The sequence below is a fragment of the Ursus americanus genome, chromosome 31 (assembly GCF_024610735.1).
Source record: "Ursus americanus isolate L20-20 chromosome 31, mUrsAme1.1.p, whole genome shotgun sequence".
Classification (NCBI taxonomy): Eukaryota; Metazoa; Chordata; class Mammalia; order Carnivora; family Ursidae; genus Ursus; species Ursus americanus.
The window spans coordinates 13,595,744-13,612,321 of record NC_142157.1 but is presented as its reverse complement, the minus strand read 5'-3'; the positions used below and the strand labels follow the sequence as shown (position 1 = coordinate 13,612,321).

General features: G+C 40.6%; 1 protein-coding gene across 1 annotated transcript in view; it reads right to left on the bottom strand.

The window, feature by feature from the left end:
* Positions 1-16,578, bottom strand: part of APBB1IP (amyloid beta precursor protein binding family B member 1 interacting protein) — a 98,945-nt gene that overhangs the window by 20,318 nt on the left and 62,049 nt on the right. Inside the window, 2 exon segments of the mRNA XM_045775371.2 lie at positions 3,080-3,223; positions 5,582-5,668. Coding sequence (XP_045631327.2) covers positions 3,080-3,223; positions 5,582-5,668 — 231 coding nt within the window.

Below are 16,578 nucleotides of genomic sequence, written 5' to 3'. Positions count from 1 at the left end.
CACTGTTCCATGAACTTCTTCTTTTCTTAACATAGTATCTTGGGGTCTTTCTATGTCCAGACATATGGATGGATACATGACAGCCACGGAATGGCTGCACAGAGCGCTCCACTCCATGGGCGTAATGATTCATTTAACCATTCCCTACCACAGATGACTAGAAGTTATTGCAATATTTTGCTCTTGCAAAAAATATTGTGCATATGAGCAAATATTTTTGTGGGGTAGACTGCTAAATGTGGAACTGCCATTTGAAATGAAAGGGTATTCCCCTTTATATTTGAATAGATCTTGTTAAATTGTCCCCCAATTTGGCCATACCAGTTTACATCCTAACCTTCTGAGCATGACAGGGCCCGTTTTTCTTACTCACTCCTGCTGAAATCTGGATATTATCAACATTGTTCATTTTATTAATCTCATAGGAAGAAATATTTCACCTTTCATTTCACCTTTCCCTGATTTACTACTGGTAAGACAGAGCAACTTTTTAATTGTTCACAAGCAACTGATATTTCTTTTTCTGTAAATTCTCACTTAATAAGCTTTGTTGTTTTTCTATGAGCATGTTTATTTTTCTTACTGATTTGTTGAGGTCTTTGTATTTTATAGATATTCGTATTTGGTTATACATGCTGAAATGTACTCTCTAACTCCAGAGCTAATCTTTAACTTCTGTTTGGTATCTTTGGCAGTAAAGAATTAAAAAAAACTTGGGTGGGGGGTTGGGGTAATTAGGTGATGGGCATTAAGGAGGGCACTTGATGTAATGAGCACTGGGTGTTATATGAAACTGATGAATCACTAAATTACTTCTGAAACTAATAATACATTATATATTAATTAAATTGGTTTAAATCTAAAAAAATAATTAAAAAACACTACACAATCAAATTTATCAATTTTTTCCTTTATAATTTTGAATTTTTAGTCTTACTGAAGGTTTCCTCATCCCTGAATTATGAAAATATTAACCTATATTGTCTCAGAAAATTTAAAACAAAATATAGATAAAAGAAGATTTTATATTTTTTCTAAATATATTTAATCAATCTATGATTTAATTTGGAACATGGTATGAGGTAAGAAGCTGTTTTTTCCAAATGGATATACAATTATTTTAATGCTATTTAACAAATACCATATTCTTTCCCCACTAGTATAAAATGCTCACTTTAATTTACCTTATATTACTAGATCTCTCTGTTGATCTGTTTTCTCTACTTGCAATGTTTTTATCTAATGTTTTGGCATCTGGGAGGAGGAGTTCTACCTTAATGTTCTTCACAACTTTTTTGTGGGGGGGGGGGGACAGTATCTCTTCCTGATTAATTTTACTTATTTAATTTAATTATAATTTTTTTTTCAACATGGGGCTTGAACTCACAACCCTGAGATCAAGACCTGAGCTGAGCTCAAGAGTTGGGTACTTAACCGACTGAGCCGCCCAGGCGCCCCTCTGATGAATTTTAGTGTCAGTCTGTGAAATTCTAGTCAAAACAATCCTATTGAAATTTTTCTTGGGATTTAATATATAGAAAGTTTGGGGGAGAATTAATATCTTCATCCACCAACATGGTACATTTCTATTTATTTCAGTTCTATTTCACTTCTTTTATTAAATTTTATATTTTATGCCACAAAGGTCTTGAACATTTCCTGTTAAGTTTATTGTTAAGTATTCTGTATTTTCTGTTCCTATGATGCATAAAATATTTTGCACTATATCTTAATTTGCATATTGTTTGTACAAAAGAAAACAATTTCTTTCAAATTTATTTGGTCCTAATAGTTTTTCAGTTGAGTGTCTCATATTGTCCGGTAGACAATTATGTCAAGTGTGACTAAAGAGAGTTTTGCCTCTTCTTTTCCAAAAATTCTACTTCTTATTCTTTTTCTTGACTCCTGGCTTATTCCTCCATTCCAAGGTTAATGGTAACAGTGAGAAAAAGTACTCTGGTCCAAAGCCACTGTGAACACTTCTAATTTTATCACTAAGTGTGTTGTGATAGGTTTATTTGTACATCTCATTTACACGTAAAGGCCAAAGACTTTTTCCCCCCAAACACTTCTAAATGATAACTATTTATGGGTCAACTCTTATGTCCCCAGTATGGGACTGGACTGAAGATGGCACAGATGGGAGGGTACCAGTTGTCTAACACTGACACTAAGTAGGAGCAGTAGCTGCCCTAAAACCGAGCGTTACCCATAATGCCTCTCCCGCATTCTGACAGAGGTAAGAGAGTCTTCCAAGTAGAGGAGCAGGCCTGGGTATTTCCCAGGACTTCACCTGCTTGGGAATGTAGGTCAAGCCTTAGTAGAAGAAGCCTGCAATTTGTACATATGCCATTTGGTGGTGCCCTGGATTTGGCAGTGAAGGCAAAATGCTTCAGCGTACCCCATATAGATGAGATATAGATGAGAGAGGTATCCGAAAGCTTTTTAAAGGTAAGCAAAAATGCCCCAAGCCTCTAAAAAAAGGACTTAGAAAAAGCTAATGGTCAGAATGAGAGTCAAAATTCATTTCAAGGACGAAGAAATTATGATATGCTTGTAGATCTGAGGCAATAATCCTAACTCGCCAAGTAGTTTAATGATACCTAAGATACTCTTCTAAAATAGGCAGGAAATGCATCTAGCACACCTCAGAGAACAATTTAAATGTTCAGAGTATAAGGGCTACAATCTTAATGTAGTTCTCTCAACACTAACACCTCTATGATTCCAGATAAAAGAAGTTTACTATAATGATTACAGAACAAGAGAGTAAATACAGGGGAAAAAAACCTTCAGAAACAGATATGTAAAGTAACAAATTAATCTCTAGAAAAGTGCTTCTGCCATAATTTTTGAAACCTGACTTTAAAACAGATAAAATTCTTCACCTTCAGGAAAAAGGTATGGAAAAATTCAAAAAGACTTCTGCAATTCTGTCTGAATAGGGTATGTATTTGTATAAACATTGTAATAACACAAATTTCAGAGCAGAAGAGTGCATTTGAATTGCCACCTGAGGATTTCTTAGTTTCATTTTCATAAAATGATTTTTTGATAGAGTTTTATTTTTCCTTCTGACCTTAGTTTTTCCTTTGGGTACATAATAAATTCCAGAAGCCCGTAAAAGAAAATAGCGCCGTTTCCAGGATTTCTTTCCATCTTCTTTCAAATAAAGAGCTCCTTCAAGTTCTGGGACAATGATGGATGTTCCACAGAAACTTTCCTGAAATTGAAATTCCAATCATAGAGAACCCATGAAAGAAACAAAAACCACATTTTTGTTCACATTTAAACAAGCTCCGGCAAACTAGGCTTTACTTTTGTGCATATGCCATTTGGTGGTGCCCTGGATGACTTTACAAGTCATTTGTTTATAATGCTGAGTGCATACGCTGACATTACATGCTATTTGTCGAAAGCGAGGAGGAGTACCGTGGCGGTTGAATCTCAGCTCTTGAGCTAGACTTCAAGGCTTCTTCACCACTTAGCTTTGTGAATGTTTGCAAGTCACTAAATCTCAGTTCCTTTACTTGTAAAAACTGAGTCATAATAGCCCAGCTTCATAAGAAAAGTTTTGAGTACAATCTTCTTGGTTTGCTATAAAAGTAAGCATTCCATAAAAGCTATTTCTGTTATTTAATCTGATAAATAGAAAAATTATTCCTTTTCCTATAAATAAAAAAATTATTATTTTACTGCTGGGAAATAGAAAAATTAGAATATATAATCCTATACCTAAAGATGTGTAACTTAATTTATTCTTGTAATGGTTTTCTTACTGAAGAGTAAAGAAAGCAATTATTAATACTATTAGGTATCAGAAAAGGAGAGGGACAAAATAAATTTTCCAGGTGTAGATTTTCAAATGTCAAAGCTTACATACAATTATACCACTCCTAGTAAATTCCTTTTAAAAAGCAATGCAGTAAAATTAAATATCATTCTATCTCCCAGTTCAAATACTCAAATTTATTTTGGGCTTTCTTTTTTATAACTTTCAACCTCCTTTCCTTCCATCTCATAAATGTAGAATAACTTTTAATTTTGTACTCTGCAAGTAAATTTATATGTAGTGGAGCTGGGATACGTTTTTGTTCACATTTCCGCCCAATTTATCTAGTGTTAGTTGCCTTGTCAATAATCTCTTCAATCAGATTTTTGGTCCAAATTAGAAAGCAGGATAATGCTAATTTTTCACAGTGTAACGTGCTTTGTATTTTCTTCCACATCCAGGTTTTCATACACTGCTGAAGTTCTATATCAAGAGCTATTCAGGCAATTGTATAAATCAAGGCACAAGCAGTCCCTGATTTACAGACAGCTGATGGACAAGCACTGATTAAAAATAAATGGCGGTGTCAGGACACTTCACCCTCCCTTTCCGTGTCTGTCAGTCCCCATCACTGCTAGGTACACTCAGAACCTGAATCTCCTTGCTGCTAGGGACACCTGGGGCTTTCTCTTCCTCAACTCAACCTGGAGTCTGGTAAATGCAGAGAACATCCCCACTCCACTGTTGGGCCTCCGCAGGAAATACCCACCGTGCTCTTGGCCCCAGAAAGCAGCATCTGTCACATGTTTTCAGGACCTCAGGAGTGGCAGAAGGTTCTGGTGCCTACTCCATCTGGTACAAGGCTGGGAGAATGTGGTGGGGAGAGAAACCTGTGTGAGACCCTGGCCAGACCTTGGTGAATGAGAGAGGGTGCTCGTCAACGTCAGCGAGCTGGTTCCAGCTGTGAATGTGGCCCAGGTGTCACCAGGTCTTCTGAGTTTTCAGAAGAAGCCTCAAATCTACTAACTCAAGAAAAGGTCAACACACTGTTGAAGGCGAAGAAAACCTGTCTAGGCCTCCAGCATGCCCATATGTGACCTGTGATCTCTGCACTTCTCTGCATTATGTGCTGGGAACAGAGTCCTGAGTTTTAGCATAGTTAGTATGTGAAAACTCACTAGGAGTTTCAAAAAAAACCAACCATCAAATGATCTTCTGGAACGTGCCCCTAGAGTGATAATCACAAACATTTTCACAGTGATCGAGACATGGTGTTTTCACTACCTCCCTGGATAGTTGTAATAATTCAAGATGATCCAGGAGACTGAGGTTCTTGGGCTTGCCCAATAGCACATGAACCTCAGTGGCAGACCCAGACCTTGAGTCAGGTCTCCCAGCTCCAAAGCTCATACTTCCTACCACACCTGGCTACTGGAAGAGCATCTTAGAATTCAGTGTAAAGAAGGTTTGGAAATCCTTCCATCTGACTTCTGTGGAGCAATTAAGTAATGAAAAACATGGAATGTTAAGAGATGAGTTTTATGTGGATTCATAAGTTCTCTAGTCAAGAATTACTAATCGAACTTCATGAAAGTAAAATATAGTCTAAAGCCATACTTTTAAACAACTGACTCAAAGAACCAGTTTAATTATCTAAATAGCTATAATTTGTAATAATTTGATTTTAAAACCCCATGTTAAAATTTCAGTGTGTCTCAGAATCTCCCATTGTTTCAAGAAGCAAATAATTTAAAAATAGATACAGTTAATATCCTTGTCTTTTCTTCCACTCTGCAAAATTAAACTTACCTCAAGTAAGGATTCCTTGTTCTTAGCATTCATTTTCTCATTTGTTTCCTTTCCTTCTTTTTTTCCTTTGTTATCCAGGTAAAAATTCTAAATAAAATATTAAAAGAGCAGATCAGTAAGTGTTCATGACCATGCTAGCCATCTAGGGAACTCATGGTCTTGCTGGAGAGAGAACACACACCTACAGGAAATAAAATGGGAACCACAGCATATTGTATGTGTCAACCAAGTGCTTACCGACCATTTACCTAGTGCTGACTACGGTGTCACTGAGACTGATGTAAAAACCTTCTCTTCTTCCCACAGTGCATAATCAACAAGGAAACAAACATAAGATAGAAAACACTAGCAAAGGATATTATAGCATTTAGTTGTTAGATTCCATTTCCTAGAACACGTGCCCAGGGCTGGAGGCTGGGAGACCCTAATGTCCTGGAAGAGGCTGGGTCTAGCTTGCAGGGGGAGCCTGTGCCCCAAGTGTAAAAGGGTGACTTCTTTGGCTTGTGGGTGTCATGTGGCATCCCAAAGCCCTCTGGACTAGAGTTTCTGGCTTATGAAGAGAAGCCTGAAATCTGGAGTTTTATTTATTTATTGATTTTAAAGATTTATTTATTTTTGTATGTGTGTGTGTGTGAGAGAGTGTGCAGCAGGCAGAGGGAGAAGCAGGCCCCCCACTGAGCAAGGAGCCTGATGCAGGACTCGATCACACCCGGGATCATGACCTGAGCCAAAGGCAGATGCTTAACTGACTGAGCCACCCAAGCATTCCTGAAATCTGGAGTTTTATAAATGTCAGTGACTACTTTTAATTTTTAAAACTGTATGGGTCGATTACAACATGGAGTTTGCTGCTCGGCAACTTCTAGGGACAGAGGGAAGTAGAAAGGGCATTTCTGGGAGAAGAACTAGCCTCACGAACAGAGGGAAGACCATGGTTCAAAAGCACTCATGAACGGGTGCATCATTTCTTTCTTTTTTTTTTTTTTAAAGATTTTATTTATTTATTCGACAGAGATAGAGACAGCCAGCGAGAGAGGGAACACAAGCAGGGGGAGTGGGAGAGGAAGAAGCAGGCTCACAGCAGAAGAGCCTGATGTGGGGCTCGATCCCATAACGCCGGGATCACGCCCTGAGCTGAAGGCAGACGCTTAACCGCTGTGCCACCCAGGCGCCCCGGGTGCATCATTTCTAAGTGGAGTTTGTATTAATCTATGTATCATACTTTGTTAATACTGAATATCAATGAGATGGCTGAAACTAAATGTTAAATGAGTAAGTTTCCAGAAAATCATGAGTATCCAAGGGTTAATCTTCATGTAACCACTACAGCTGACGTATCAATATACAAAGTGATTATTACTAGTGACCACTGTCATAATTAAAACACTGAAGATTTTTATGTGAAAATAATGTAGAGTTTTATAAAATAATGCATGAAAAAATGTATTAAAACTAGAACATATACCTCTGTAACACAGTAACTAAAATAAGGACCTCCTGAATTTAGCCACAAATGTTTATTTATACCACAAGAGTGTTTCTCCAAGTGTGATTCCCCAGACTAGTTGATGCTCAGCAAAATGCATGTTCCTGGGATCCTGACCTACTGAACTGGAACCTCTGGGGTGGGGCCTGGAAATCTGCATTCCAACCTGCTTCCTGCATGATTTTTATAGACACTGAATTTTAAGAACAGAGTGTACTGCAGATGGCCAACAGATACATGACAAGGTGCTCAACGTCACTCATCATCAGAAAAACACAAATTAAAACTACAATGAGCTATCATCTCACACATGTGGCACACATGGCTAACAACAACAACACAAGAAAACAGCAGGTGTTGGTGAGGCTGTGGAGAAAGGGGAACCCTCCAGCTCTGTTGGTGGGAATGCAAACTGGTGCAGCCACTCTACAGGAAAACAGTATGGAGGTTCCTCAAAAAGTTAAAAACAGAACTACCCATGATCCAGTAATTGCACTACTGGGTATTTACCCAAAAATACAAGAACATGAATTCAAAGGGATACATGTGCCCCTCTATTTACTGCAGCATTATTTCCACTACTCAATTTTAAAACAGCCCAAGTACTCACTGATAGATGAATGGATAAAGAAGATGTGGTATACATATACACAAAGGAATATTATTCAGCCATAAAAAAGAATGAAATCATGCATTTGCAATGACACGGATGGAGTTAGAGAATATCATGCTAAGTGAAACAAGTCAGAGAAAGACAAATGACATATGATTTCACTCATATGTGGAATGTAAGAAAAAAAAAAAACAAGCAAAGGAAAATAAAAAGAGAGAGACAAACCAAGAAACAGACTCTTAACTACAGAGAACAATCTGTTGGGTTACCAGAGGGGAGGTGGGTGAGGGGATGGGTGAAATAGGTGATGGGGATTAAGGACGGCACTTGTGATGAGCACAGGGTGATGTATGGGATTACTGAATCACTATATCATACACCTGAAATTAATGTAACACTGTATATTAACTATACTAGAATTAAAATAAAAACTTAAAAAGTAAATAAGAAATATTTTTTTAAAAACAGAGTGTACTGGACAGAGGGGAAGGAAGCAAAGTGCAGGCAAATAAAATATGCAAAATTAGGCTATTTCCGAAAAACAAGATGCATAAAAATGGTGATTTGCCAAATTAAATAGGGGAAATAAATCAAGTACAATTACTTTGATAATCTTTTTGAATTATCTTTTAATATGTTTTTCAAGACTTATAACTTTTGGGGCGCCTGGGTGGCACAGCGGTTAAGCGTCTGCCTTCGGCTCAGGGCGTGATCCCGGCGTTGTGGGATCGAGCCCCACATCAGGCTCCTCTGCTATGAGCCTGCTTCTTCCTCTCCCACTCCCCCTGCTTGTGTTCCCTCTCTCGCTGGCTGTCTCTATCTCTGTCGAATAAATTAAAAAAAAAATCTTTAAAAAAAAAAAAGACATAACTTTTACTTATTTGATAGGACAGTATATCATGAATTAGTGTGATTATCATCTAGGGTTCTGAAACCATTTTAATTTTACATGTTTGGCTTGAAAACCATGACCAACCATAACAGGTAACGTATACCGCCTGCCAGAACTCTGCGCTAAGGTCTCACTTACAAGAAACGCATTGCATAGGTATGTTACTATTTTACAGATAGGGAAGCAGAAAGTCCAATCAGTGCCAGAACTTTGAGTTTTTCCTATTTTTTTCTCAGCATTAAAATGCTCTAAATACCATAGGAGAGAACCTGGATCCACAACAGTGGGGATGCACTTAATGCCACTGAACTGTACCCTTAAAGATGATTACAATGGTAAATTCCATGTTATGTATATTTTGCCAAAATAAAAAAAAGTGAGCAGCCATAAGAGTGAATGCAGAGTGTTGCTCCCAAGCACCCCTCGCTGGAGGGTCCTGGAAATGTGAATTATGCGTGAGTTGAAAGAATGAACAGAGAACACAAGGAAACTGTAACATGCCCTTTTCATTGTCATCTGGGAAAAGGAGAGCACGTGTCACCCTCTGCAGGGACAGGTAAGGGAAGAGCCTTTCTAAACTGTGAAGGGCCTCGTTTTATGAGAATATCCCAAAGGGTCAGGATCTGTAGTTGTATCTTCCTCTGAGATTTTCTCTGAGTCCCCCTCTCACTTTTTCAGCTTCAGAATAAGTTTTTTCCCCCTCCAAGTGATGGTGCTGTACTGTTTTTTGTTTCAAGGAAAATGGAAAAACACAAAGTACACCAGAGTTGGAGTTCAGGGAGCGTAGTCCTTAGAACGGACTGATTGCCCTGGGGTCAGAACTTTTCATCAGTCGGTGGTCAGCCAGCTCAAGTCGGGCTGCTCTGTAGCAGGCGGCAGAGCTCAAGAGTGAACTCATTTTCTGTCACACGTGGAACTGTGGACAATCTGGGCTGAACAATAAGAGAACTGTAAAATGGGAAATGAGACTTTCCGTTACAGCTTGCTCCCTTTTCTCACAGCTGAAAACACAAGATTTGGGGGCAGCTGAAGAGGAAAGAAACAAGAGCATTACTTTTTAAAATGTATTTAAAAATACATTACTTTTAAAATACTACCTTCTTGGAATTAAGAGCAAACCAAGCCGTTATCAGCCCACAGATAAATATGTGAGAACCCTCTACATGTAAAATACCCCGTTTCCGAGACTCTGTCACATTGAGAAGATACGTGTTAATAGATGGGTACGATCTGTAGATGGGGAGCTACATGACACACTGCGATAATACAAAATGAGCCATTTCTATAGGCTTTCAGAGAGGAAGCAAATCCCTGTAGGCTGAAAGGGTCAAGGAAGACTTTGCAGAGGAGGTCAAAGTTTGAACAAGGCCTGAAAGATGTTCCATATTCAGATAGGGAAGAGGAATGAGGAAAACACTGGAGGCCGGAAGAGAAGCGCGCACGAAGGCCTGGAGGTAGTTAAGGACTGGGAGTATTCGAGTCACCAGTGAAGAGTCTGGCTATGGTTTGGTCTTCAGCACAGCCGAAGACCAGACTCTCCCTTCCATTTCTTCTCTTCTTCCCTGTGTCAGAATACACTCAGGGCCCGTCATCAGATGACGGAGCAATGCCTCCCCCTACGATGGGTGGAACTCATGTCCTTGCCCCACTTGTGTTGGGTTTAGCCACGTGACTTGCTTTGGCAGCAAAAATCTGGGTAGAATGGACAGAATGTGGGTGGAAGGGACAGGGCATCGATTCTGAGCAGAGGACTTGAGATGCTGTGTCATATGTTTCCACACATCCTCCTGTACTCTTGCCGTTCACCGTAAGAAGAATGTGTCCCAGGGAACTGCTGGTCTGAGGGCAGTAAGAGGCAAGACCTGACTCACATTCTGGAGCCAAAGATGATGACCTGAAGACCCAGGAGAGAGGAAATGTCTGTGGCTGTAAGCCACCGGGCTCGGAGGTTGTTTTTATGCATCAAACACTGACTGATATACACGCCCACGCTAGCTGGTAAGTGGATCTGGGACTCTGAAGCCAGAGGTAGACTTTCCTTTAAAATAGGAAGCCAAATCGGAGACCTGAAATGTGATTACTGTTAAGACTTCCTCCTGCTGGGCCTGGCCCTGGATGGTCAAAGGTGACCCTTGGTGGGAGGAGGAGGTTGGAAAGCAATGGTGGAAAGACGCCGTGAGGTAATTTTCTCCCTCAGTGGCTGGCACCCTTCTGCGCCTGAGGAGCAGAATGAGGTTGTGTTTCTCTCTCTGTTCCAACACTGAACCACAACCACTACCAAATTTCGGTTAAGGAACAAAACAAATGGTGGAATGAACATTGCCTAAAACATCAACAATGATCATTGTTGGAGTGAAAGATTACGGATAATTTAAATTTCTTCTGTTTGTCAACTTTTTTTCTTTACAATAAGTTGTTGTTATTTTTGAAGTCAGAAAAAAAATGTTATTAAAAGAAATAAAAAGCAATTCAGTTAGCAAGCCCCCCTATATCAACTGATTGGCCAGTACCTTCTTTGAAAAACAGATTGTTCAGGCTCCCAGCAAGAAAAATGGAGAGCTGCTCTACCTCCAGACACGCTCCTCAGTCCTTACACCTCTCTTTTGGTGTTCAGACAACACACTGGTCTTTGCATAGTGGGACTTTGTGTCAGTATAATCCCGGGAAAACAAAACTCTTTAGGTTACAGCAGACTTCCGTTTCAACAGTTCGCACTTAGTTAGGAAGAGCCGACCACCCTGTGCTTCCAATCAACTGGGAAGAGTTGAAAAAAGTAGAAAAAACTTTTCTAATGACAACCAGGCTAAGAAACTAAGCTGCTTTTTAAATAAAGTTGCTTTTATTAGGATAGTAAGTATCCCAGGGTCCTGGGACCAAGCCTTGTGTTGGGCTCCCTGCTTAGCGGGGCATCTCTTTCTCCCTCTCTTCCTCCCTCCTGTGTGCGTGCACTCTCTCTCTCAAATCAATCAATCAATCTTAAAAAAAAAAAGTGAGAGTAGATGTCCCAACCCACTTTCCCCAAGAGAAGCAGTACCACCTGAGCAAGAGGGGCCCCTGCCTGGACTCCACTCCTTAGAGGGTTCCTGCTCTTACCCTCACCCAACCACTCCCCTACTCATAGGGTGACAAGTCTATAGGGCCAAAAGGATATGCCCACCTGGAGCCAATGACCTTGCCACATTTCAGTCCACATTCTACAAACCCGGGACCTTGGAATTCCCTGCCCAAGCCGCCCTGAGACTCTGCCCTATATCCATTCTCCTGAGGGCAGATGGCATTACTAGTATGTACATTTTAGGGCAGAGGGCAGCCGAGGGGCAGCTCTTTGCAGGGGAGTGATGGGTTGTCTGGAGCCTACTCCCTGGGCTGGATCGTCCACATCATGCATGCAAGGCTCCCATGATGCAGGATGGATGGGATGGGTAGAGGGGGAAGTCTAGAGGCAGGCCATGAGCAGCTCCAAGATACCACCTTGCACAGAACTCAAAGAAATCTAGGAATACTAAGTCCAAACTTTTAGGTCATTGTGAAGGCACTAAGGTAGGAGGATAGAACACATTTAACTGCTTATTAACTTGATTTAGAACTTTAAATATAGAGATATATGGTATATAAGCCTTCAATCTACTTTTGCCCTAGCCCCTAATAAATATTGGGGGTGGGCTTGTGCAGATGCGTGTCCTCCATTCCCTGTGGGATTCCACATTGCCTTCCACCCCAACCTTTTATTCTCTTCTTTTAGTCATCATGCCTACTTGAAATGCAAAATAAAAATATAAAAGAATTTCTTTAGACTCTTTCTCTTTGAGAAATGCTTAATTTTCTAGGATATTTGAAGCCTTGGGAAACTTTCTCCATTATAGAATAGCCATAGTTGTTAATGAGTAGAAGAACATGACACCTCCCTTCCTCATCCTGGATTTTTCTGCCCATCAGCCTACATCCTTTAAAGTCTACATCCCAGGCCCCAGGCTGGAACAGGTCCCCATCTCTGACAACTCTGTCTCAGTGCTTAGGATATAGGGCTAAACATCCTTCCTGAGCCCAGAGTATCCTGGCTATACTTCACTGGCTACTGACCCCATGCCCCTAGGCAGCCAGCCAAGCAGAATGTCCCCATGTCACTCATTTGTCCTCTGCATGGACCTCACTTCCTAAAGAATGCTGGTTGCTGCTTTTATTTTCACACTAGATCCTAGATGCTTCTGCTCCTTCTGCCCATTACATCCAGCCTGGCCTTGTATCTCACCTATAGTCTCCTTGCCTGGCTTTATTCCAGTACAATGTAGATGCTCAAGAAGTGTTTGCTGGTTTTGAGCATCTGGAGCAAATGCCTGGCATCCTGGGGAACCTAGGGATTAAATCCTTACCCCCTTAATTTGTCCTGAACAACTTCAGGTAGCCTGAGGTTAGACTCCTATTCACACTTCTTTGAGTCCCTGCCCAAAACTTCTGAGATTATATAGCACCACTGTCCCAGATCAAAATCTGGCCTGGCTCCACTCTTATCGCCCTAATCTGAGAGCACTCTGACGCCTTCTGGAGAGTTGCTACCGTCCTCCCACATGCCTCCATTGCTTCTCTTCTCCAGACTGTTCCCTACAATGAAGCAAACTAAAATAATGGTAATTATTACACTTTGTGTGGATGATAGCCTTTAATTCTCACCACACACTTCTAAAAACAAATGATCTCCATTTTCAGACAAGAAAATAGAGACTTGGTGAAGTTAGATGATTTTCTCAAGGGCCCACAGCTAACAAGCAATGGAGTCAGGATTCGAATCCCACCCGTCTGACTTTAGGACCCAAGTCTTGGACACTCCACAGACTGCTTTCCAGGGAGAGGCATTTTTGCAGAAGACAAATTTGAACAGAAAATGCCACATTTATGAAGTTGAAAAACCTTAGCACAGTGTGGCAGGCCCACCAGCCTGCCCCTACACACCACTGTCCCCATAGCGTTCTCCACAGCAGCCTCAGTAGGCCTTTCCACTTCTTGAACATGGCATACAATCTTGATTCTGGGCCTTGATAATCCTGCACTATGGCTTAGAATCTTCCCTCCTGCCTCTCTCCCTCATCTCAATTCCCTTGGTGAACATCAGAAACATTGCTTCCTCAGGGAGGCTGTCTCTGATCCCAAGAACTGGAGGACCCTCCTGCGGGAGGCTCCCAGAGTCTCCTGGTCTGTTCCCATTACGGTATACACTTCACTGGCTATCATTAGCTAAGTGTCCTTACTGGTTGACAAGAAGTTCAATGGCACACACCCTCCTTGAGCCTCCTAATGGTTGAAGATGAAAATGACACAAATTATTATTTTATAGTAGTTGTGACAGATTCAGAAGCAGGGACACAGTTAACTGTGGGGGAGCCTGAGCCACCCTTCAAGGCCAGGGGCCTTTAAACTGTGTCCCCCTTGGAGCGTGTATTGAAGCCACTCAAAGGGTACACAGGCATCGATTTCCACATCCTCAACTTCCACGTGCACTCTTCTCTAAAGTGGATCTGCCTGAGACTGGAAGGCCCCTTTACCACTTCACACAAGAAAGGAACACCTCATAGCCACACGGCCCTGGGTGGGAAGTTCAAAGACTCTAAACGAAGGGACAACCTGAAACACAGGTGTTGAGAAAGGGAAAGACTCACCACTCAAAACAAATCTTTTTGGAAGTCAAGTGGTTTCTAGCTCTGCTTCTACACAATGGAAGGCAGCTAATCATCTTGTCAGGTGGTGTATTAAAAGAACCATTGATCCCTCAGTGACAGATAACTTGGAAGGAGTTCAAGAAATGGGATGGCATTGCTCTCACAAAGCTCTTCTATTCTCATCCACTTATTTATGGGAACAAGGTTTCTCACTATTGATATCTATAAAAAGTACTTAACTTCTATAGAAATGAAAAACAGCAATATAATTGATACTGAACATTCATCCCTTTATCCTGGAACAAATTAGAGGGGAAAAAGGTTTCATCTATTATCTCATTAAGAGATGTTTCCCCCCAGATTTTTCCTTTTTAAGCTTAATAACAATATTTACAATTGTAATGTTTTTAAGTTGTTTTAACCAACTGTGTAATTTTTTAACACGTAAGTGCCTTATGATGACAGGATATAAAAATTACTTATCAATTTATAAACAATTTGTTGAAGAGAAGTATGAGAGAGATCAATAAGAAACTTAGAAACATAGAAATATATCACAGTAGGAGAAATCTTTGTGGAGAAAGCAGAATGGGAATAGTTCCAAGGGGGAAAAACAAGGAACAATGTAAAATTTCCCAAATGTTAAAAAGGCTTATTGTACACCACCAAGAGTGAACCCTAATGTACACTGTGGACTTGGGTGATAATGGCGTGTCAATGTAGGCTCACTGATAGTAACAGATACACCACTGTGGCGGGGATGCTTATACTGAGGGAGGCTATGCATGCGTAGAGGAATTTTCTCAATTTTACTGTGCACTGAAAACTGCTCCAAAAAATAAAGTCTATTAAAAAAAAAAAGCTATTCATGTGCTTTTTTTTTTTTTTGATTCATTATTTGCGTGTAACACCCAGTGCACTATGCAATACATGCCCACCTTAAGACCCATCACTGGCCTATCCCAATCCCAGCCCCCCGCCCCTCTGAAGCCCTCAGTTTGTTTCCCAGAGTCCACAGTCTCTCATGGTTCATTCCCCCTTCTGTTTATCCCCCCTTCATTCTTCTCTTCCTTCTCCTCCCAATCTTCCTATTTCTTATGTTCCATAAATGAGTGAAACCATATGATAATTGTCTTTCTCGGCTTGACTTATTTCACTTAGCATAATCTCCTCCAGTCCTGTCCAAGTTGCTGCAAATGTTGTGTGATCGTTCTTTCTGATGGCTGAGTAATATTCCATTGTATATATGGAATCTTCTTCATGCAGTCATCTGTTGAAGAGCATCTCAGCTCCCTCCACAATTTAGCTATTGTGGACCATGCTGCTATGAACATTGGGGTGCATATGGCCCTTCTATTCAGTGCTTTTTACACGGATGCTGGGGGGAAATCGAATTGCCATGAAACTGTATTTAGATTCCACTGGGGAGTTTCAAAAATGTCAAAATTCATAATATGCTCATTGCATTATTTGCATCTGTTTAAACTAGTGTTGAAAAATTCTGGATGTAAGCATATAGGTCTTACTGATTCTGATGCACTCTCAGTATTTAGTAGTGCTTAAGTTTTTATCCATCTTTAAGACTATTTGGCCGTTTGTCAGACTTTTTCAAGTTTCTTCTTTTTATCTCTATTTCATTCTTAGCCGGTTTTACTTGTTTGGCATCTATTCCTAAAGTTTTGGGTCTAGGTGAAGTATTGGTGAGTGAAATGCATGTAAACCAACAGCTTGATGCCACTGGCTACTGCACTACTCCCAGCCAGGAAGACAAGGACATAGTCCAGGAATGGTGGGTGCTCCCTGGGTGCCCCCAGGCCTCCACCAGCTCTGACAGGCACTGACATGGCAGAAATAAGCACAATACCCCTAAGTCTGAATATAACGAACAGTACTCTTGATTATTATCAGTGGTTGCAGAACCTTCTGTCATATCATAACCTTCTGCAGATGGCATTTCACTCATCATCTCTGCTTCCATGAATCATTTCTCTGCAAGAATGAAGCCTAGACTTCAGCTTTGTGCACCTACAAAGAATAGAGCACACTCTATGCAACAGCTTCTGTCACGATAGCCAAGTTGAGTCGCATAGTGGCAGGGAAATGCAGTCTAATATAAAAGAAGAACAGGCATTGGTGGTTGCAATTGGATTTTTAAAAATAACTGGATGCTGGAAACTGACTTACCTTCCTGAAAATGCACTTTAAGTGAATCCCATACAATTACGACTGCATGAACTGGTGACTGGAAACATTCATTTCTGACTTGTTTTATTTTAATCAATATGCCGTTTTGACAAGTTTCTTTCCTACCAGTTTATCGGAACGCACTGTCACTCCCTGTCCCTACCCTCACCT